This window comes from Buteo buteo, chromosome 6 (genome assembly GCF_964188355.1).
Source record: "Buteo buteo chromosome 6, bButBut1.hap1.1, whole genome shotgun sequence".
In the NCBI taxonomy this organism is placed as follows: Eukaryota; Metazoa; Chordata; class Aves; order Accipitriformes; family Accipitridae; genus Buteo; species Buteo buteo.
The window spans coordinates 33,892,342-33,917,492 of record NC_134176.1 but is presented as its reverse complement, the minus strand read 5'-3'; the positions used below and the strand labels follow the sequence as shown (position 1 = coordinate 33,917,492).

Below are 25,151 nucleotides of genomic sequence, written 5' to 3'. Positions count from 1 at the left end.
ATTGCACTTTCACAGGTTTTCATGTAGGTGTGGGATATTACTGAAGAGTTTACCCATAGTGTATACATAGGCAATTTATTTGTATTTTGTATACTGTTTGTATAATAGTTTCCTTAATTTACTGTTTTGTGTTCATTAGGGGGCAGAACAGTAGGTGTTATCCTTCTTAATATCAAAGAGAATTTGTGAAAGAAATAATATGTTAATATGTCTGGTTCTGACAACTTTTTCCCTTCTCACATGTTTGTAATGTATCCCTTGGTTTAAATTTAAAGGAAACAAATTTGGTTTTATCAAGGACAGGGGTTGCTTTTCTTAGAAAAGTAGTTACATTACTGAAGAATGTTAATGTGAATGTGTGAAATGAGGACTGTAATGTGGTACTCATTGTTTGTTTTAAGAAAAAATGCTTGTGTAGCCTAACACTCATCCCATTAAAATCAAGGACATAATGCTAAGCTGGTGTAAGTTGGAAGACATCACCAGAATCACTGGAACTATTGAAATGAAATTAAGATATTTCAAAATTATTTCAACAAGCATAAATTATCATTATCTTATATCTAGCAATACACATTTTTAGTCTGTTAAATAAAGAACAATAAACCAATACCGAAAAAGAATAGAGGGAGGGGAAAAACCTCAGTCCTCTTTCACTTTAATTATTAAGCAGTTTTTAAAGTGTTCCTCTAGATAGTAAGGGAATTTTTAATGTGCTTTAATGAAATATTTAAAAACTTTCTTAATGTTTTGAGATCTCATTCACTCTTACTTGTTTTAGTTTCACAGGAATTTAAATATACCAATACTATCATTGTAAAAATTAAAAGGCATATCAGCTATTTGAACTCAGCAACAACTTTATATAATAGTATACCATACATTTATATAACAGCTTTCATCATCAATGATCTAAAGTGCTTTACAAGGTACATACTTCAGAAATGGCTTCTAAATGGAGTCATTCTGGTGGCAGCTCGTTAATGATACCCATTATTTTATAAAGCAGTAGAGTAGGAAAAAATAGACAAGTATTGCTATCAGTACAAAAAAACCCCTCAAACCACAATAATTAAGAGTAGTAAAAAATGTGATCACTGAAAATTTTCTAGTGTTCCTTCACTTTCAGAAGTCATCCTTTTGTTTTTTCTTATTTACTTTGTGCGTAAAGACCTTTTGACCACTTAGTCTCAAATCCAACTAGGGTATTTATTTGGTTGAAGAAGATGTCAGCTGTTGTTCCTGGATGTTTTTTATCCCAGTACTGATTTCTGCCAGTTATTTGATTTATTCCTGAGAAATGACCATTTAACAGCCATGAGCTGGCAAAACTCAAAGTGAAAAAGCTGAAACAGGAACACAGAGGGGCAAGTTAGAGAAATTATCAAACGTTAATAGGGCTTACGTTTTTAACAAGAAAAATAAATCAAAATGTAGACATCATACAGAATATTTTGTGATGGATCAAAAGGTACAACATTCAAGACATTCTATAAGTCTGAGGTTTTTTTATATCTCCATCCTTTTTAATTCTCATCTTTTTTCTGTGGGTCACACACACACAGGATGTGATTTAGCAAAAGAGTTTTTACTGTGGAAAACAGTCTGTGTCCCTTCCAGCAATTTGCAGGAACTATAAAAAAATTAACTTGTATTTTAATTTAATAGGTATCTACAAAGGTAACTTCTGACTCAAAGAGGTAATTTCTGTGTAGTATTTTTATTACCATGGACCGCATGTTGACTTCACTGGTTAGTGAATTTTCTAAGAAAGGAAAACAACAGCTTTTCCGGTTTACATGCAGTAGTATGGTGATTGGCCTTATTTTTCCACAAACATGGAAACCAGTTGCCCAGAGGGGATAAGAGAAAATTCTGACTAAGTGTGTTTTCTTTAGGATAGAAATGATTTTAGATACAGTGGGACTAGTTTCTAAGGGAGATGTGCTACATGGGGGGAGGGTGGGGGGGGAAGCAGTCTTTCTTGATGTCATAACAGTACTTTATAAAAAATATTTTTACACTTTTTTTCCCCCAGGTTTAGACCCAGATAAGCATCTAGGAAAAACTCTGGATCAAATGGAGCCTGATCTTTTGGAGGTGAGTATTACTTATAGGATACTCATACAGGTAAAGTTGCAATTAAAAAGTAGTATAGGCAGAAATTCAGTAAAATTAACTTAATAAAAAATTACTTAGTTACTTTCAGAAATTAGGCGCTAACCCAAGGCTTATCTTTCTACGTAGATGTCGTGGTTTAACCCCAGCCAGCAACTAAGCACCACGCAGCTGCTCACTCACTCCCCCCGCCTCAGTGGGATGGGGGAGAAAATTGGGAAAAGAAGTAAAACTCATGGCTTGAGATAAGAATGGTTTAATAGAAAAGAAGAAACTAATAATGATAACACTAATAAAATGACAGCAGTAATAATCAAAGGATTGGAATGTACAAATGATGCACAGTGGAATTGCTCACCACCCACTGACCGACGCCCAGTTGATCCCCTTGCGGCAATCCCCTCGCCCCCACTCCCCCCAGTTTCTATACTGGACATGACGTCCCATGGTATGGAATACCCCTTTGGCCAGTTGGGGTCAGCTGCCCTGGCTGTGTCCCCTCCCAACTTCTTGTGCCCCTCCAGCCTTCTTGCTGGCTGGGCATGAGAAGCTGAAAAATCCTTGACTTTAGACTAAACACTACTTAGCAACAGCTGAAAACATCAGTGTTATCAACATTCTTCGCATACTGAACTCAAAACATAGCACTGTACCAGCTGCTAGGAGGACAATTAACTCTACCCCAGCTGAAACCAGGACAGTAGAATATAAGCCTCATATACGCACTTCCAATATGAAAAACATTCTTTCTGGAGGTAGTTCACAAATTGTGACAGTGTCTTTAAAACAAACTAAAGGCAAGAAACCTCAATGTTAAGGGAACACTAACTTGTATGTCAGTATGATAAAGCTAAATAATTGCATGCAAGTCAGAGACTTTCACAGCAAGGAATGGTAGTGGCAAAATCATAGGTGATACAAAACTTCCCCACATATCCCCATCTGAAGGTTTTGTACCATGTTTTAGTCAGACTACATACAGCAGGGCCCTTCAAAAATGGAATAAGAGGTTTACTACTGAGGATGTACGTAATTCTGTACAAAGGGTTATGTAGTACTCAAAGCAGGAAAATGCTTGTAGGCAGAGCTAGTAGATTTATTTAAAGAAAAATTATTTAACTAGGGAAAAAAAGAGACCAGAACGAGTCTTCTTTGGGTTTGAGGTAGAAGCATCAGACATCAAGCTAAGTACAGTTTAACAGCTCTGAAAGCGTCTTTTCATATTTGTATATGACAAAGTCAATTTACCACACTTCCTTGTACTCGAGCCTGTTAAAAACCCACAACTACTTGCATGTTTGGCTATTAAGAGAGTCTTGCTGTAACTTTTATCAGTGCAAGCTCTCTAAATTTGTGCAAAACAATCTCCTAAAAATATTTTTTATTGTTAATCTGTGTAGTTACCGTTCTGCGTGGCTTCATAAGCAGTTTTTCTGGAACAATTAAGTGCATGGCAAAATTGCAGAAGAGAAAGAAAAAGTAACCAGAATTCGTTAGGAGATTTAAAAATCTCTTTTACTGCTGAAAGATAGTGGAGTTCAATAGGAATTATATCTGGAGTTTAACTTCATTTTGTTAGTCATTTACATGGCTGGAGAGAAGGGGATAGATAATTGGTACTTCGCAAAGCTGAAGAGGAAGAATGAAGGTCCATGACATTCAAATACTCTTACTTGAAGAGATTGGTTTTGGCCTGTTCTTAGCTTGAAGTTTGTTGCTTCTGCTTCAGAGCGGGAGAATCTGCACAGAAATCTCCCCTCCTCTCCCCGCTATATAGACTAGTTGATGTAAAAATCCCATTCATTTTCTCTTTTTGTAAGTCTTGCTTCACTTAAATCTTTAGATCATCTCGACTCCAGTGAAGGTTCAAGATTAGCAGGGGATGGGAAGGAGAGGTGTTTTCTCCTGCTCCAGAAAAAGGGAAGGAAGGAAAATAGGGAAGTGAATATCTTCCTAAATACTTGTAGTATGGGTAAAAAAGCAGTGGCAGAGACATACAGTAGGAGTACACAAAACCAAGTATATATTGACTAGATATATAAAATATTCGTTCATGTTGTGTCATTAGCAGATGTTTTATTTCATGGGGTGGTAATAAAGGTACACTTAAAACAGTAAGTAGTTGCTAAATCTTGGGATATGTCTAAGATCCAAGAATAGTTAGAAGAGGGAGTGGATTTATCCTTTCTGAAAAGTATAGATTGGATTTCTACAGGAAAAGGAAGGAGGAGGGAATGTGTGCATCAGTGAGCTTTTGGATTAGGTAACATCTAATTGAACACTGAGCTAACTTTGAACTGGAAACTGTATTGACATGGCTGTTCGGCTCAGCTAATAAGCCACTGAGGACTAGAGTCCGCAAGTTTCAGTTCACCACTTGTGAACATGGTTAGATGGCTTCCAGGAGCTTGACTGCTGAGCTGGCGTTGCACTGCGTGAACATGCCCGGCCGGAGTCTTCGTTGCACCCCATGTTTGTGTCATAGGCCTGCTCTGACACTAGCGTGCCGTATAGTGCAAGAGACTAACATTACTGTGGAAAAGCAGTTTTACTGACATGTGAAGTCATGTTCTGCATGTACTGTAGAAATGGCTACTGACTGATAAATTACCAGAAAGGTTCTTTAGAAGATCTTTGGAGTCATGAGTAAATAATACGTAGTTTAAGAGTACGGCAAACATTTAAGTGCTCCTCCCACGGTTTGTTGCTGCAGATCACTTAAACAATGTTCTGTTTGTCAGAGCTGCTACTTTAGAATCTTAGCAAGTGACAGCTGAGGAAGGATAAAACTTTGTAATCATGAAACAATGAACAATTTACTATGGAATGGATTTAACAGAAGCATCAACTTTACTGTAATTTCAATACCATACTGGTCAGTCACATTTGGATGAATTAATATTTATTTGGGACTAGTTAAATAAACCAAAAAGGGGAAAGTACAGTCCCTGCATTCACAGAAAGGTTCTGTTACCAAAATTCAGGTTACAACTTCAATGGGGCTGCAGATGGGTAGCTACTCACCTCAGTTGAATCAGTAGTCTTGACTTTCTTTAAAACTATAGCAGGAAGTATTGCAATTTTAGTTGTGTTAATAGGGTATAATTAAAATAAGGCTTAAGAAGTATTGTTCTCCATTTGATTTCACCATCATTCATTTTAAAAAGAAAATAATAAACTAAGAAATCCAGAAGTACCTGGTGTTTTGTGTAATTTGGAATTAAGCGTATTCTTCTTGATGTTTGGCTCAAGTGAAGTGATTCTTACTTACTTGGTTTCACTGAAATTCTTGCTGTCATGGTTTAATACTTCTCGAAACCCACATTTGCAGGTTTTATCTTTTATTGATACAACAATAAACAGAGCAACAACTGCATAGCTTAAGGTGTAGAACTAGTAGGGCATTCTGACCCTACTGGGAACTGGTTGTCAGGCCATTGGACTGCACAGCTGATTATTTGTTCATGTAGCTGTTTCTTGTGCATATGCATGCTATGAAAGTCAAAGTCAGTACAAATAAATTGTTTTTACTGGATACTTAGTTGGCCTTAAGGCCTAATAAAACCAAATCATTAACTATAAACTGAAGAGAAATGTTTAGGTTTATGAAGTGAAAAATACTCTTTTGCAAAGCAATGAAGTCTTCAGCCTCAGAAGTTCTGGTAGACAGAATGTGAGAGCAAGGAGTTCACAGTTTTCAGTAAGGAGGAGAGATAAAATTTAATATTCTGACCATACCAAAGTAAACACCATAATAAAGTAATTTTTAACATTGCACATCCCCCAAACTACCACAGCTTTATATACTCTTGTATCTTTGATTTGTGTTGTATTATCTAACCAGTAATTTCAAATTTCTTGTTGTTTTTTTCTAATTTATGCTTTTTCCTATTCTTGTGGGATTTTCTTTTGGGTTCTCTATTGACATCTAATGTTACTTTACATAGTTGTTTATTCAGCTAGGTGCAGGGTTTGTCATTACAGCATTTTCCCTAGTGTGGTGTGCAAGTTTGTGAGAATTTTTGCAGTTCTGTTTAAAATTAATTAAATAGTCTTCTACGTGTTCTTTGGTTTTCTTGAAAGCCAGTTTATATCTTCCTAAGTTCAGTGCCCAGAAAAATGCCAGTGTTGAATATAAGAGGGTCTTTGATACTGAACCATGACATGTATGACATGTTGAGTCATTTGGGATTGGTAGGGAATATCCTGCTTTACGTTTTAGCATGTATTCACAAAGTTCAACTTCTCTGATACTACAAATCAGGAATTAGGACCTTACTTACTTACTTCTTTTTTATACTAAAAGTTTACCTTAGGGAACAGGCAATAAAATCAAAATCAACTTGTATTACTATAATATGCCTATTATAATTTGTCTTTTGGACATACAAGAAAGCAGCATGAAGTAATCATTTTCTTTTTAGAAAAAATCTCGTTGGGCATTATAAAAGGTGTGTTAACGTTAATTGGTAAAAAAAAAAAGGCACAAAACAACCCAACCAACCAACCTACAACTCAGCCCTGATTTCATCCACTGAATTATTTAACTTTGGAAAAATACACTGTCACTGAAATTTTCAGTCTTCTGATTTACTTTTGTTTATGTGTACCATAGAAATGATAATAATTACTGACATAAAGGTGAGGTGATTTTGCTGTTGTAGCAGCAGAAAAATGGGAGGAGTATTGAGTGGGAAAAGCTTTGATTTAATTTTGCAATTTTTTTTTCTGACTTTACATACATAAGGTTGAACTTATGAGTACAGTCATGATCTGCAACCCATACTTTTATCAGGAGTGAATTTTACTGGCTTAGGTAATTGGCATTGTGGCAAGGAAAGTTCTTGAATTTATTCCTTTTTTTCTAAATGATAGATCTTTAATTAATTATTGATGAATGGTTGCTACATAATTGGTAAATTATTAAATTGTGCTCATGTCCCACTGTTTCCTATATACTAGAGGCCCTAGCTTTTTACACTAAAGAATTTGTTGGCAACTTGCCAGATCTCAGGGGCTGCTCACACTCTCTTTAGAATTTATTAATAGAATGGTAAGTGTATATTATGTTTATATTTGTCTGTACTTCTGTCTCTGCTAATAGACAATAAGAAAATGTTTAGATGAGTAGTTGTGATGTAAAGAGCATTTCAGTAATTATAGAGAATTTACTAAGTGTTACAATTTCTGTCTGGAGACAAAGTCTTGACTTGAATTCGTATCTTTTATCTTTGATTACTAAACTTAAATGAGAAAGTCAGCTTTAATCCTTGTGTTTCATTCCCAAGGTAGGAAGAGACTGTTCTTTGGGTAATGTTTGGGCTGATTGTCTACATACCTTGTGTCTGACTGTGTATTTGAGTTAAGGTTAATTTTGTGTAGTCTAGAAGATATTTTCATCATATATTTCTTTTGGATTTTGAATTGGACTTCCATTTTTAGTTAAGTGTAACTTGTAAATTTGCTGTTTTCTGGCTCATCTGAACTAGAAGGCAGATTTAGCAATCAAAATTTAGATTAGAGTCTAAGCTGTTGTGTTGTTATGAATGTAACATCCAGCTTTCAAAACAAAATAATTGGTCTTCAAAAAATGTTAATATTCTAAATGACTGAAAGGCAAAGTTCTGATGTCATTGATGACATTTTAAAAATATCGCTGACTTTGTTAAATGAACATTAAGAATCTGTTCTATGAGCTGCTGAATATTCTCAGTTCCTGTTGACATTAGTGGGAACTGAACATCCTTTAGCACCTTGTATAATTGGTGTCAGGAATGATCTTGAAGCCAGTGACATTGAAAATGAGGGTTTCCCACAACAAAGATAGGAAATAGTCTCACATCTTTTGAGTATTCAATGTTAATTGCCAATAATTATTCTAGGCACTGATGTTTACAAGCAGAGGTACCAGTTTTGAAAGTGACTTGTAAACAGTCACTCCTTCTATTCAGTGAAAGGTTACAGTTAGATCTTTTCAGTTTTTCTCTCTTTCATTTTTTTAATAGTTTTGTTTAGGATTTTTTGCAGTGGGAGCTACAACGAGAAGAATAAAAGGTTTTGACTAACTGTTTTGTAGGCTGTCCATTCTTGTTGCATCAACATTAATTATTCTTGATATATTTGTCCTATAGAAACCTTGTTGCCGTCGTTGACAGATGGAGTTCTCTTTTATGTCAGGAGTATAATTTTTTAATGAGCTCTTGATTAAAGGTTTTCTTCTGCTCCTTTTCTTTAAAAGAAAATGTGAAAGGAAAAATGAAAAATACCTCTCATAACAAGACATTGAAAAATGATTTAATATATGTTCCAAAAGAGATTTAGATTTTACACCACCAGACAACTAAACAGTCACATAGAGCATTACCAAGGTATTATTTTCTCAGAACATTTATACTTTTCTCCAAAATAAAGGCTGAAGAGGATTCAGGCCTTTTGTTTAACTAACTGAATTTTTAATTTAAAAAGTAGTCTTTGATTTTATGAAAACATTCAAGTTACGTGTATTGCATTTTCTTCTTTCACATCTAATTTTGAATTGGTTTTTTTTAGCTAAGATGATGACTGAAGTTGTAAACACTCCTTGAAGTTTTAAAATAAACTTTGAAAGAGAACTGTGCAGTAACACAAACTATACATTCAGCTTCAACAATAAAAGTACAGTATCATTTGAATATATCAAATAGACTTACTACACAAATATTCTGGTAACCATATAAAAAATTGAACCTACAATGTATAAATAACCCAGTCTCATGCTTACCTAAAAAAAAAGACAACAGATTTGGAATTATTTTCTAGTCCCCAGACAGACTTCTTCTAACCATCTCCTACATGTTGTGGAGAACTGCATTGCTACTTTGACTGTAGAAGCGTCATAGGTGGGCATCTCTTCCTCTAAGGAAAAGGATGAGGGGGTTAAATAAATATTCCCAATAGTAACTCTGGTGTCTGCAATGGAGTTGAGGACTGAAGTTCAGCTTCTTGTGAACTACTTGAAGCAGAATGTTAATGCTTGCTCAGCGTGTAAAACCTGGACTGGACTTGGCTTGAAGCAGCTAGTGCTGGGACACTTTAGAAGGTGATATATTCTGCTGATGAGGAGGTGAATTTCTCCTGCAGAAAAAGGGAGCGTGTCCCCATGCTCTGGCATGGTACAGGTGCTTGATTACTACCTATCAGTACAGTAAATTAATACAGAATTACAGTGAACTATTCAGCAGTTGTGCACTCCTTAATCCAACAAAAGAACTTTGGTTCCTGCTCAACACCTGCTCATTTATAAAGCAGGGAATAATTAAGATAGTCATGTCTCTTATTTTGAATGTATTGGTTTATGTAGTTATGTGTTTTAGTGGGGTATTCAGAGCTTCAGGAATATTCATAAATTTATATTTTGATTTCAAAAGTATCTTCAGTACAATTTATAAAAGAAACAGTGTGTTGCTACGTCTTTAGCTCTTGCTTTACCTTTTTGCTTTTGACTTAGAAAACTCTTGTTGGTTCTATTTGTTAGAATTTTTTTGAAAGAATGGATGTTTACCAAACTACAGAATATAGTTGTTGAATCTGTTGCCAAAAGTTGTGTTCATTGTATACTTCTATGTGAAGTGCAACTTTTTGTGTTGATTTACAGTACAAATTTCTCACAGAAGTGAACTACTTATGCTAAAGAAAGGTAGACAAATACGGGAGTCTGAGCAACCTTTCATGTCTGCTGAGGAAGAAAGATGAGGAATTAATTCGTTTATATGAATGTTACAGTGACAGTTCTACTTAAAATATAGTGCATTGGTAATTTTTAGACCATTGTAATATGCATATGAAGAAATCAAGAACTGTCTGTATGATACTTGGGTTTTTTCAGCCTTGTAATTGGTAGTCTTTTAGAAAGTCCACACTGAAATTTTCAGCAAAATATATTTAATAGACTGCTTTAATGTAATACTTATGTATTTTAATTTCCCTTTTGTGTTAGCTTTCTGAGAAATATGGAGTCCATGTTTGTGGAGAAGGTGGAGAATATGAAACATTCACTCTGGACTGCCCTCTATTTAAGAAGAAAATAGTTGTGTAAGGAACAGTTTCTTCCATTTCCTTATATTAAAGCAATGGGAAGGTATTCACATTTAGCTTCAGGCAACTTTTGTTGGCAAAGGTAAAACATGTCCTCTAAGTTCACAAACACTCACTTTGTTTAACACTGGCAAAGTCCTCTGAAAACCTAAATCAATACCTGACAAGACGAGGCCTTCATAGAGGGCTATAAACTTTTTAGACATTTGCACTTTGGTTTACTTGCTGATTATGGCCTGCAGTAAAACTGGTACCTACACACTGACACTTTTATCCTTTCATGAAGTGTGAATTGCCTGTAATATTTATCTGTCATTACAGCTACATTTGATAAACTGCCACATCAGTAGCCTGTGGGTTCCATTAACTGTGTCTGTGTGTGTGTGTGTTTTAAGTTTAGCAGCTTAGAATGATAACGATAAACATTTTTCTTCAATTATTAGAGGATATTTTAAATACAAACTTTGCATGAATCTTTTTCATTTACATTGACTAGTTTATTCCTTTGACATAAATTGCTAAAATCTCTGTAGTGGCGTATGGAAAATATTTGTGTCTTGATGCGAGTTTCTTATTAGTCTGTTAAATAGCTAAGCCTGCTTGCTTCCAGTGAGATGTTTTGACTGCTGTTTCTTTTCTTAGCCAAGGAAACAGACTAGTAATCATGTATTGGTGATACTCAGTCATCTTAGGGAAGGTCAAGATTGTGGAGCATATAGACATGATTAAGGCTTTCATGGTGAAGGTCTATTTGTTTCATTTTTCTGTAAGACTGGGATCTGTCTGTATAAGGAATGGAGAACCAAGAGCTGTTAACTGTTTCATTGCATGTCATCTGGGAGAAGAGCAATAGACAAACTGGTAAAAGGGATGGCAGCTACTCTGGCAGATGTCTGCTGAACTATTGGTTGATTGGAAGATTTGTCCTCTGGAGTGAACTAAAATACTAGATAATTGAGTCTGGAGATACCTCCATGCAGGAAAGCTATGGAATTCTTTAGTTAGGAGAAGATTCAGAAAGTAACAATGTAGAATCTTCAAACTGGATTTAAGTTCATGGGTGGAATTATGAATGTATGAGCCAGGAAGTGAGATTCTTGGAGAAGATTCTCTGAGGGGAGCCAGGTGCTAGGTAGAAGCCATAGGTTGTGAGCCAGCCTGTTGACTAGTAGGAGTTGGAAAGTTAAGCAGGAAGTTAGAATAAAATGTGCACGATGCTTGGGTATATCTTATCACAAATAAATCTGGGGACAAAGGACAAAACTCCCCAATATGCCCTCAGATAGAATCAGTTCAGTCTCTTCTAGCAAAAAAGGAAATTATTGTGAAATCGTTGCTAAAGCACGATTCATTTTTACATTTAAAGTCTGATATGATTTCTATTAAACTGACAATTTCTTATCAATTCCAGTGTCAGTTTTGTGAAACTTTGTCATTTAGAGTAATACTACCCGTTAGCAGCTATGTGGCCTATTCAGTGTTTATATTGCAACACTTGCAACAAAATGTATACTTCAGAAGAAGGACAGCTAGATTTTAATGGAGAGATTAAATGTGTTTGTATCCAGTTTTGCACTTGAATGTGTTTGGCTGATTATCTACATTCTTTCTATTTTTTTTTAAGGCTTCTTCTGTTGCAGATTAAATCTGGGAGTTCATTGGAATTGGATGCATAATTTCCCCAGTGCTCCTTTTCAAAGCTCTCTTTGCATAGGTACAACAGATTGGAGAAAACTATGTCAAATCTCATGAGAAATTCTTGGTTGGTGTAGTGTGGAGAGGTTTGTTGGGGTTTTTTTAACGTAGAATTTGAGGAACACTTTTAGGAAGGTATATTGTGCCCTTGGTTTGGGATCAACCAAATAGCAGTTTAAGTAGGAATATCTCATAATATATTGTAAATGTATTTCTGGTTATCAGTGGTTTAATGACCATTCAAGCAACTAGGAAAAGCTAAAACAGAGGTGGTCTGGCTGAGTTGTCTTTATTTCTATTGGCAACACTCCAAATAATAATGAAAGTTAACAATAAATGCACAAAAAATACAGGAAAAGACAAATATATAAATCAGAGGGTATTTAATAATAAATATATGGCACAGCAGACTGTTAAACATTTACTCAATTAGTTGTAAATATACATTTCTGTAATGGAAACTGAATAGCTACACTTGGCATTGTGTGTCTCTGGATTGATTAGCCCTGCTTAGCTCTTACATTATTCATGTCGTAAAGACATGCCTTTTGAGGAGCCGTTCATGTGAAATCTATTACTTTATGAACTAAAGAAAAATATTTTGTACTTCCTTTGTCATTAAATAAGTTTACAAGCTTTTTTAGTTTTTGCTTTTCATTCTTCCTTTTCATATACACTGAATCTAAACAGACTTTGTTGTTAACTATGCTAGTATAGTTTCCAAATGTTTAGATAGCCATGGTTCTGCTATACATCCTGATACAATTTTTGAAGCTTAAATGGATATGTAAGGATTACAATTTAGAGGTTAAAACCTGTCAGAATTTTCAAGGTCCCTAAATTCCTGAACTCCTCCAAGATGTCTTCCTAGAGGAAGTTTCTGAGGAAGACACTGAGGATTACTTTTGCCTCCAAAACAGGTGTGATGGATTAACCTTGGTTGGCTGCCAGGTGCCCACCAAGCTGCTTTCACTCCCCCTCCTTGGCAAGACGGGGGAAAAAATAAGGTGAAAAAGCTTGTAAGTCAAGAACAGTGTGATGACTTACCAATACTGTCATGAGCAAACCAGACTCAACTTGGGGAAAATTAATTTAATTTATTGCCAATTAAAAAAAAAAATAGAGTAGGAGAGTGAGAAAGAAAGACAAAACTAAAAACACCTTCTCTCCCCACCCCGTTCTTCCCAGGCTGAACTTCACTTCTTTGTTCCTGCCTCTTCTACATCCTCCACACTGAGCAGTGCAGGGGGATGGGTTGCAGTCAATTCATAACACTGTGTCTCTGCTGCTCGCTTCTCTTCACACTTTTCCCCTGTTCCAGCCTGGGTCTGATCCATGGGCTACAGTCCTTCACGAACTGCTCCAGTGTGGGTCTTTCCCACTGGGCAGTTCTTCAAGAACTGCTCCAGCGCAGGTCCTTTCCATGGGGTACAGTCCTTCAGGATCAGACTGCTCCAGCGTGGGTCCCCCATGGGCCACAGTTCTGTCAGAAAACCTCCTCCTGCCTGGACTCCTTTTCACTGGCTGCAGTTCCTGCCAGGACCCTGCTCCAGCACGGGGTCCTCTACAGGCTGCAGTGTGTATTTCTGCGCCGGTGTGGTCCTCCATGGGCTGCAGGGGAACAACCTGCTCCAAAATGGTCTTTTCCACAGCCTGCATGGAATCTCTGCTCTGGCACTTGGAGTACCTCCTCACACTCCTTCTTCACTGATCGTGGTGTCTGCGGGCTGTTTCTCATGTTTTTCTCACTCCAGTCACAGCTGCTGCACAGCATTTTTACCCTTTTTAAAATATGTTGTCACAGAGGCACCACCAGTGTTGCTGATGGGCTCTGCAGCCCCATGCCTCTTCTCATACAGGCCACCCCTGCAGACCACCCCCTGCTGCCAAAATCTTGCCACGTAAACCCAATACAACAGGAGAAAATCTAATATGCCTGTCATTTATAACACTACTTTCGGGTAGTGTTTTCACTGGTCCATGTTTTTGTCACGTGAAACTTGTGACAAGATATGTTTCTGCACTATATTCTTTGGAAAAGAAGGAAATCTGCTAGTTTAGGAAAGCAAAAATATAGCCTTGATGTGTTACTTACTATGGAGAAGTGGGAGTCTCTTTAATGTAAGACTATGATAAATTTTGCTTTTGAATATTAAATTAAATACTTGCCATTCTTCTCAGTCTTCATTAAAAAATATGCCTCACAAAGGAAGCATGGCAGATTGAGTGATATATTTGAAGCTAAAAAAGATCTAGCAGTGAAAGCAAGATCTTACAATCAAAATAATCAGCCAGGAGTCAGATGGGTTTTTATTTGTTTTTCCCAGGTAGACTATTGTAATCTGGTTGTCAGCTTTCTTATGCTCAGAATTTGAGAGGTACCAAGCATATCCTGTCCTTCTTACACTGGTATAGAAAGTGCAACTGATTGACACCTCTTCAAATCATAAGGATATATTTCTCATCTATGTCAATGCCATCTAATATCTACTCTTATGATAAAGGCCCATTTGTATTTATGGAACACAGAATAGTGTGATATTTTTCTTTTCTTTTTGCATAAATTGGCATATTTGAAATATTTGGGAAGTGTAATTTTGCATTATTATACCATACTATTAGATCTGTGTTTGGGTTTGTAATTCTAGGTTTGGAGTTAAAAGCAAATCTGTAAGCATGAAAAAATAATCATGTACTGAGAGTACTGATTGTACTCTCAGACTTGCTCTAACTTGTCATATTTGTCCTGTGAAAATATTATGGAGTGTATTAAAATGATTAGATATTTCCCAGATCTTCAAGGAGACTTGAGGGATCAGATTATTATGATTTAAAAAAACAGATAATTAGGACAGTTTTTCAGCTATTCTTTATTGTTTCCTAAAGTCTTCTGAAAACGTTCCTCAGCAAAATTCCTGTGTTTCCATCATAATCCAACATGAATCATGTTCCTACTCAAAATTCAGACTTTCAGCATGAAATGGCTTTTATGTAATTATTGGGGTCTCTCAAATCACTGTTTTTCATTTTAATCTCTGTTTTTCATGTGGGTTTGTTTTATTGGGGTTTTGGTTTTTAGGTTTTTTTGGTTTGGGTTTTTTTTTTTTTTTTGCTATTTCTGAAGCTAGATATGACATGCAAGTTCAGGACTTACTTTTTTTTTTTTAATTGGTGATTCATTATTGGACGCAAACAAAACTGTTCTGCTTTCCACCTATTTGTTACAGTTACTATTGAACAAGACTATCAGTTAGAACAATTATGTATGGAGAGGCTGACAGAAAATGAAGTAGTTAGGAAAAAATACTTTTTATATGTATTGTAATACTATTTTCAGCACCCCATAATCTACCTGTTGCGACCCATCAGCTGAGAAATAATGGCATATTAAACTAGATATCTATTATGGTCCCATCAAATACCCATATGTTAGCTGTACATCATAGGAATATACTTCATACGAAGAAGAAATATTTATGATCTCTTAATATTTGCAATACTTCTTGAGCAGCAAATAAGTACTCAAAAATTCTAAAGTTATTGAACAGGTAGTGTAGGTATCAACGCTTGGCATCTGTTCTGCTGTACTAGTGAATTGGAACATGCAGGGATACAAGTAGGACTGCTTCTTTTACTTTGGAGTTAAATATATTTTTAAAAGTTATGTCGTGGTTTAACCCCAGCCAGCAACTAAGCACCACGCAGCTGCTCGCTCACTCCCCCCCACCCAATGGGATGGGGGAGAAAATTGGGAAAAGAAGTAAAACTCATGGCTTGAGATAAGAATGGTTTAATAGAACAGAAAAGAAGAAAATAATAATGATAATGATAGCACTAATAAAATGACAGCAGTAATAATCAAAGGATTGGAATGTACAAATGATGCGCAGGGCAATTGCTCACCACCCACTGATCGACACCCAGTTGATCCCCTTGCAGTGATCCCCTCGCCCCCACTCCCCCCAGTTTCTATACTACACATGATGTCCCATGGTATGGAATACCCCTTTGGCCAGTTGGGGTCAGCTGCCCTGGCTGTGTCCCCTCCCAACTTCTTGTGCCCCTCCAGCCTTCTTGCTGGCTGGGCATGAGAAGCTGAAAAATCCTTGACTTTAGACTAAACGCTACTTAATAACAACTGAAAACATCAGTGTGTTATCAACATTCTTCACATACTGAACTCAAAACTTAGCACTGTACCAGCTACTAGGAAGACAGTTAACTCTATCCCAGCTGAAACCAGGACAAGTTAGTAGATATTCTTTAAATTCAACAGACACATACATTTAATAACCATAAATTTTTGGTTTTCCTTTCTGATACAAGCCTTTCTGTTAATTTAGGTTTAAGTAGTTAATGCATCACTGAAAAGTACCAGACTTCCCCCATATAGGACTTAAATAACAAGCAAGAAATGATTATTGAGACTGTCCTTAGATACTGAGGATACCCAGGTACCAGGTACTACTGGAGTCTTGGTGTCTGCTTTTTATTATTTCTAATTACGTATTCCTGTTACTAAAGATTTCCAAAGCTATTTTCTACCTATTTCTGTTACAATTAGAAGACACCATGGTCATTTGAAAAGAATGATTTTAATCTTAAGGGATTATCTTTAAGATATCTTAAAAGAATAAAATATTTTAATTTTAAAGAACCTTGATAATAACTCTCAAGAGCGAAGCTGAAGGCTTATTTATCAAAATACTTTAAAAGTTTACTAAAAGGGAAGTGGAGCTTCTTATGTTAAAGGTATTTATTGTTATTGTGCAATGTAGTGATGGTTATCTTAGGAGTTTTGTTATTTTAAATCCTAAAATACATTTTATAGAACAGATATTTCTGTTAATTTTACACTTCCATTAAGTCAGTGGAATCTGGCCAAGACTTCAACTGTTTCCAGTTTGCATGGGTTTTATGTGGCATTACTAGAAATCTATCTATCTCATCTCATTGAATACTGTGAAGGTATCAAGGGCACTGTTGTTTCAAGAAAATTATCTGTGTGTCCTTAGCCTTACTTATAACAATTTTCAGATTTTCTTGTACTGCATCTGAGTTTCTCTCATGTTTTCTTTGAGTTTCTCACCTTCTGATGTTTGTTTCCTAGAGCTACCTTTTTCTTAAGTAGTAAAACCATGCAGATGGATATAACAGATACTGCCTCTTGTGAATCAAAGTGTGACAGATTGTGTCTGTAAAAATGAAAACTAAAATTAGCTAATTTGAATCAGCACACAGGAAGTTTATCATTGTTACCAACACATTTGGCATTAAAAAGTTGTGTCTAGTAGTCTTCAATATCAGATGCAAGATGGTCGAATCAGTCAGTTTCTCAGCGTGAAATACTGTATGCTGTTAATACTTCAAGAACTAATCCCTGGAGCATTAATTGAGAAGAATGGACTTTTAAAAAATCTCCTGTAGATGAAATTAAAAGATTCCTTTACATATTAGTCTCAAGAATGTAAAACATCATGTCGTTTATTCTTCCATAGACTACAGCTAGCTGAATCTCTCAATACTGATCTGGAAGTGTGGGAAAATAATGGAAGATTGACGAGGAGGATTGTAAACACACTCAACTGACTTGCAGCTGGGGTGTCAAAAAACACATATATCATACTAATTGTTGTTTGGCCTTGTGTGTTGGACAAGTAGAACATCTGTGTTTAGATAACATAGGTCTGTGATAGACTTAGAGGCACCCTAGCGAACATGCTTGAGATTCCTGCCCTGCTGTGGGAAAGATCAAAGCACAGTGGTAAAGTACGCCTGAGCAAATCCCTGAAATATAGGCAAAACCAGCAGGTTCGGTGATTCTCTCACATGGACCAGGCTCTGTGGTGCCTGCATCCCCGCTTGTGTGCCTCTGCCCAGGTGCTTCTTTGGGGATCCCCTGGCTGGCGAGGTAATGAAAACAAATTTCCTCTTTGCATTTCATCCGTGGTTATGTGGTTGTTCCCGTGTCCTGCCTGTGACAGCTCACACGGGAAGTATAGTTTATTCCTTTTGAAAATTGAAAATTAATGAAGGTAATGTGTTGTTCCACAATATGATTTTATATAGCAAACTATTTTTTCTTAATATATATGAAAAATAAGAAATTAGTGGATTTTCAATGAGTTACCTTGGAGTCTGTGCTATACAGCGACTAAGTATTGTCTATATGTAAAATTATGTACTAATATTTGATGCTAAGAATTTTGTATTTCAGAGATTCAGCCAAGGTGGTTGTGCATTCCGCTGATGCATTTGCACCTGTGGCCTACCTTCGTTTTTTAAAGTTACACCTGGAGAATAAGGCAAGTAGATTGCAAATGTCATCTTCCTTTAAAACTATATGCATGCTTTCTATTTTTTTGGTGCTTTGTCACAGTTTGGAGTGAACCTATATATACTCATGTGGGTGTACTTTGAAATAACAATATACATATTTAGTTGAATTTCAGAACTTAGGATAAGGAAAAACTCAACACAAATGCTTCCTTGTGTCAAATGAATGAATGGAGGTAGTATATTTGTGTAGCATTTTTCATCTTGAAACCTCACGGTGCTCAACCAACATGGTTCATTCAAGCACATGTATAACGTGTAGTACAGCTAGCCACACTGTGGAACACAGCTGCATTAGGAAACTGTATGAACAGTGTTGATTTGCTGGGAGGTGGCATCTCTTTTTGCTGTTTCTGATGTAAAGTGGATGATTTAAAAACTTGCTGACCCACAGGTGCTCAAGTTTTAAACATACTGGTTTTTGGTTTATCTCTTCCATATGAAAGATACATCTAATGAACTACTTCAAATCATGTTGAGGAGATTATCCTGGTCAAAGATCTTAAAGGAATCATAGGTGGTTCACTAGGATTCATTCTTTTAGCTTATGATTCCATAGAAACAGCAGAACAGGAATAGGAACTCTAGTGGTTTAAATTTTGCAGACTTTTATGTGAGCAGAGCTAAGAAGGTCACAACAGAAGTTATTTTTCTTAGTATTTGTTATCACTTTTCTATTTTTCATTATTTTATGGGTAAAATTAATTCTTTTTTTTTCCTCCTGTACATCTATAAGTGCTAGTATTTTGTTGAAGAGATCGCCTTATGATCTTCCTACTACTGTTGCAGTCATCTTTTTATAGGTCTTCCTACTTCCCTCTACACTTTGAGGATCACTGAACCTCTTCTAGGTGCAGGGATTGTTACAGAACATTATTATTATATTGGTAGTTCACATTTCATGTCTCTCAAGCAGCTACATTTCCTGAATTTCTTTCAATAGATCATGCCTTTTTTTTTTCGCCCCTCTTTTTTAATTTTATTATTCCAAACAGATAAAATGCCTGTACATTTTTCTTCCATGATGGCCTCATTCTTGCTTTGGAAAGTAAATTGTATTTCATCCTGTCAATTTCTAGTTTGGGATTTCTTTCAAAAATAAAACATTAAATATTTGTGTGGGAGACTGTGAAAAGGATATCAACTAACTATGTGAAGCAAAACCAAATAGGCTGAAAAAAGGAAACCTTGGGAGCAGGGCATGGTGGGGAAGAGTGATAATATATTAATATTTCTTTGGGGGCACTGACTTTATTGCTCATGGCAAACTTGATGCTAAAATGCACCATACATCACTACAATGTGACAGGCTAGGGAAAATGAAAAACACAAAGCTTTACATAAATCAGGCAAAAAATCATATTAAAATGCATAACATTTTATATAAGAATCAAGATTTTACTTTTATCTGTTCAGAAGCTCTTTTCCTCTTCTTATGTAGATGTTTTAGATTTGGTTAAAGCCTCACAGTTTCAAGCAGTGTTGTAGTAAATCATATTTCAAATCCATTGTAGACAAAGCTGTCACACTCTCAAAGGGGTAAGGTTTACAGAGGCTTGCTCTGAATTTTGGTATATAAACTAATGTCTTGTATAGTTAAAAGAAAAATAGTCTACTTTCTGCAGTGGTTCTCTCATAAGGAAAAGCATTAGAATCTTTTGGCTACAGATTATTTTATGTCACAATAAAATAAGCTAGGTTTTCAAGAAGTTATGAATATGGAAAACCAGAGTCTTTCAGAGCATAACTTGTTACTAAGTTAGCAAGGTTTAACTGCATAATGATAAAGAGATGCCTTAAACATTGATATGCCTGTAGTACTGTACTTTTTCTCACTATTTGGTGCTTACAAGCCCTACAAAAAAATTTAAGTATCAGTTAGTAATTCAGCACTTAAAAGCCAATCCTACAATAACGAATCACCGCAGGGGAAAACTGCTTTAGAAGGAGAACTAATTTTAGTTTCAGGCTTTCAAGGGATTACTGAAAATTGGGCAAAAAATACTCCATTATGAACAAAGTGTAAAAGTAGCCACTTGTGTAAGCACTTTGTAGAAACCATTAATAGACTGCACAGTGATGTGTAATTCTAATAAGTATTATGACATCAGTTTTGTTATCATTTCAACTGAGAGATATACATATTTTTAACTTTTATTGTATATTCATTTTATCTTTGTTATGTGCCACAGGTGTTAATTTTACATTCTTTGAATTTACTTTTATAATCATTATGCAATTATAGCTAGTGTACCTTAGTCTCTGCTGTCTTTCCTCCTCTATAATGCATTTTCTTCAGCTAAATCTCTTCATGTTTAACTACAAAGCCTACGTAGAAATTTGTTTTAGATTGTTTCTGGCAGCAAAATGAGCCCTTGTGCCTGGGGGAAAATAACATTTTACTCACTGTTCTGGTTTAATACATTACTATGCAACTTCAAGATGTGTTCTTGAATAATAATTGAAGCTTTTTTTTAACACACCCTCTTTTCTTTCATTACCAGTTATACAGAAAAGGCTAAAGAGATAAATAAATACAAGATTTTATTATGAAAACATGGTTAAAAGTTTGGTAAACATGGCTTAAGATAACTTTTTTGTAGGCATTTTACAAAAACTTTAAGAATAAATAATAATGCTAATAAAACACTAATGCTCAAAATTCAGGAATGCCTCATTTACTTCATGGTAAAAAACAAGGTCACCACTGTGATGTACATAATACAGATACCTAGCTTCATCAAGATGTTACTTTGCCAATAAGACTGTCGCTTTGTACATTTAAAATGTAGAATGTTTTTTGTTGAGGGGGAGGCAATTTCTGAAGCATATTCCAGAATCTTTAAATCAAGTGTATCAGCTTTTGTGTTCAATAAAAATTTATTTTTTAATATTTTCAAATAGGAAAAAATACAACTGTGAAACAAATTCTTTTACTTTGACAGCACAACAAATTTGCAAAACATTTTTATTTTCCCCATATTATAATATTCTGTTGAGTTGGCTTTTGAATGATCAGAAACAGAAATTAAAGCTGTTGGAGCTTCTGCTGATGTGAACATACTTCTGATAACAGAAGTGAACGTATTAGCTATCATTCATGGTTTAAGATTTGCTCTTTCCCACATTTAATAATGAATACTTTGTTCCCCGAGTTCCAGTGAGAAGGAGCATACATCAAACAATAAAAGCCGTGAAACTGCAGCCCCTCAAGTAAGAGATAGTCTGGAATTAGAGGGAGTCATGTAGTTTTCTTTCTACACTTTGCAGAAGAAAGGAGCCTGTTTGCCTGTAAGACATACAGGAGTCATGCCTGCTGCTGCTCTTTCTTGTAGCATACTATTGCATTATATTTACCTTTCATAAACTGATATTGTGAGACTTTTTTGTTTTCCTGTTTATAAAAGATCTTCACCTCTTTGGGTAGAACACAATGCAGAAGTGTGAGCAGTTCCACCCCTGTTAAACATCAGCAAATCTATTTCACAGGTCAATTTGGAGATGATTTTAAAAACACTTGTAAAAGTTAGAAAAGGTGTTTGGGAGATACTTACATGCCTTGTGTACTAAAGAAGCATGATCCTGCAGGTTAGCTTTGATTTAACTTTGTAGCCTGTTTCTGTGCAGTTCTTTCTGGCCTGAATTATTTTAGTTAATCTCCATTTAGGACTTCAGCTGTAGAATTAGACTTTGTAAGTGATGTCAGGGGGAACGGGAAGGAATTTCAAGTTGCAAAATACGTTTCGTTGGTGGCATTGTGGGTGGCATTTTTTTAACACTTTCTCATCATTGAATGATACTTCTCCCAGGTAACCTTTAGTTTCCTTTCTGCATCATAAGAATATAGATAACCATTGTAGTTATGTTTTCAAAACTTTGTAGCGAATGCTGCAAATTTTTTTGTTGTACACTGATTTATTTCAAACATTAAGATAATAAATAAAGGATTTTTTTTTCTACTCCACTTGATTGCAGATTCAGTCCAGTTCTCTGAGAAAAGAGAGGTTTTTGTTCTCTTTTCATAGTGAAGAGACTTTATTTGAAAGTGTTTCAGAGTAAAGGACTTTCTTGCCTATGTGTCTGTGTATTGTACTTGAAATACTGCAAGGAGATGTACGTGGTCTCTCTCATTACATTTATTTCAAGGAGTTCTGTTATCAATGTACACCACAAAGAATAAAGAGATTATCATAGTCTTTCCTTATGTCTTCTGAGCTCTCTGCCCCACTGTATCCTTGTTGCTGCTCAGTGGGAGAACTATCAGTTTTGGAATTGTGTTGTGTATCAGTTTCTGTAGTGGAGGATGTAAGCTTTTAAAGGCAGCAATCTGTTGTTTTCATAAAAGACCACGGCGTGGAATTTCAGCTATATCAGTCAAAGTCCTAGCTCTGAGGCTTTTTCAACAGGAGAATTTGGATCTTGGAACACTCGTGCATTTGCTTAACTTCATTCTGAGCGCACTTGCATCAATGACATGAGTTATGTGAATACAGTTAAGCATATGCATGCATGCAGGCTCTGATCCAAAATTAGGTTGGTATCACAATGTACAGTGGGTGTGGGAGAAACAGTGTAACAAATGGGAAAATATATTGCTTCTGTGAAGTAACATGAAAATGTTATGTGATAAAGTGGGTTCTGTAAGATTTAATTAAAATGTCATTATAGCAAGCTTGTTTTTTTGTTTTTAAAGTGATGAGAATATTATTCAGGGAAAGTTAGTCTGTTTGTGGCAGTCTGTAACTTTAAGTTTTAAATTCTTAGATTACTTTCTCTGTCGATAGGAATGGAAGGCCAACATTTGTATGAGATTTGAATATAGCTACTAAACAGTCTGGCAGCTCTAGTTAGGCTGGCATTGAGCCTGTTGTTCTTCTAGTGCCAGGTTCCACACCTAATACTTCTGCTGTAGCCTGCACCTGTGCTGCTGCAGAAAGTGATTGATTACCTATGTGTTTGGAGCATTGTGGGAGTCAAACTTGAACGAATCATTGTGACGTAGCATAGGCATTGAAATCAACAGTAGTCTATAATTATTTTTGTGGGTTTTGGTGTATGTAAGAAACGTTATAGAATTCCTAATATTTCTTAGTAATTTCCAAAAATTTTGCAACTGACCAGCTATTTATGTATGTGTATTAACACAGATGTATAATTTTATCTATATCTGTGAAGCAATATTGATATAAGCTTAGCAACTTATGAAATATTGACATATTTAGGAAAAAGGGATGTGACTGGATTATACAAAAATTTCATGCAGCATCAATTTGGGATATTTGTAATATTAACAAATTACAAAGCTACAGGGGAGTTCTGTGGGTTACAGCAAATCAGTTGTGATATAGTCTGTGAGTCTCACTACATCCCTATTAATCTTTTATGAAACACATTTTGCAGAAAACATGTTTAGAACCATAGTTGAAAGAACGATTTTCTCAGGTAGCATAAAAATGGAATAGGCGCTCTTTTCATGTTCACTTGCAGAGCATGTAAAATCAGTCCTCCAGGTTAGGGAATGGAGAGAAGTTACAGGTCTCTAATAATACCTACAGAAGATAGCTGCAGCTCGAGATCTCTTAAAGGGTAATTATGTAAACTTAAACCAAGAAACAACGTGGCTGTCATACGGGCAAGCTGGAACTTTTCCCTTTCCAGTTAACATATTTTTTGCCTAGTGGTGGATTGTTACACCATATTGAAGTTAAAATCCAGGCAATGTAAAAACAAAAGCCAAAGCAGCATTGTGATAGTATCGTTCATTTCACCATGTCTGTGCATGCTTATTCAGGGGGCTAGGACCAAGAGGTGCAAACTCTGTATATGTTACAGTAGTACTCAACGAATGCCCGTGCTACAATGCAAATTCATTGTTTCATGATGGATGTTACAACTTAGCCAGGGAAAGCAACTAATTTAATAAAACAACAATTTGCAAGAAGGAAATGGTAGCACTTCTAGCACTTCATGCTACTATACAGTCTGTATATTTCTATAAAGCAATGTCTCATGGAAAAAAAACCAGAAACTTTAAAAAAAAAAAAAGGAAAAAATGGAATTTTCTTGGTTCTTGTAGCATAATCCAGTTTAAGATCTATTTCAATTATAGATTTGTGTTCCTGCTGCTTTGTTTTCTAAACCATACCTGAAAGGTTAGGGGCTATCAGGCAGCTCTCTGGATAACGGCAAAATATATCAACCGACAGCAGTAGTTGAAGGTGTAATTCAGTGAGTGGGAATGGTATAGATGCTGTTGGATGCTTATATATTGTAATGTTGGAATGCATGTTGTGTTTGTGCTAAATGGCAGTTTTCATCTTCGTGCTATTATGTTACATTTAGTTGACTTCTTTTAACCTCTCATGTACAATTGATTCACATAAAGTAGATTATTGCCTTGACTTTCATGCCTTTCTTGAAGGAATTAATAAAATGAGGTTCAATCAAAGAACATCAGTCCCTCTTAGAGCATAGCTTTAGTGTTTACAGTGCTTATAAAACTCCCCTTGAGCCCTTTTAGAGGCAGCAGAGCTGATTTTCCTCTCATAGGTAATGACCTTTTTGTAATTTAGCCTTTCCTGAGAATTTCCAAATACACTGCTTTAACTTAACTGGATCCTTTTTCTTTCCAGTGAAGTCAAATATTGATGTAAATGCTGAGTTCTTATTGCAGACTTCTGATGCATACTATAGCTTTCTGCCTTTTTTTTCCTTAATATGAAAACTTTTGAAATTGCAATAAGAAATGTTTTATTTTCCAAAGAAAAGAAAAAAATACAATAAAATTACTTTTTAAGAAAAAGACTATATTCGAATTTGATTAGTAATTTTTAATATATCCCATTTTGTTTGACAGCTTGATGAGATCCAATTGTTAAAAAGCAGAGAATGCAGAGGGTCAAACTTCATACAACCTTATGAGTGGTTTG

The 25,151-nt window shown here is 35.6% G+C and overlaps 1 protein-coding gene across 7 annotated transcripts in view; it reads left to right on the top strand.

The window, feature by feature from the left end:
* DPH6 (diphthamine biosynthesis 6) overlaps window positions 1–25,151 on the top strand; it is a 216,021-nt gene that overhangs the window by 62,505 nt on the left and 128,365 nt on the right. For 6 of the 7 annotated variants that reach the window (XR_012650748.1, XR_012650747.1, XR_012650749.1 and 3 more), the window contains 3 exons: window positions 2,039–2,100; window positions 10,094–10,188; window positions 18,104–18,191. Coding sequence is in view for 2 of the 7 variants with exons in the window: in XM_075030369.1 (XP_074886470.1) it covers window positions 2,039–2,100; window positions 10,094–10,188; window positions 18,104–18,191 (245 nt within the window). In the remaining 5 variants the exon portion in view is untranslated. The remainder of the gene's footprint in view (window positions 1–2,038; window positions 2,101–10,093; window positions 10,189–18,103; window positions 18,192–25,151) is intronic. The other variant, XR_012650751.1, reaches the window with a different exon arrangement.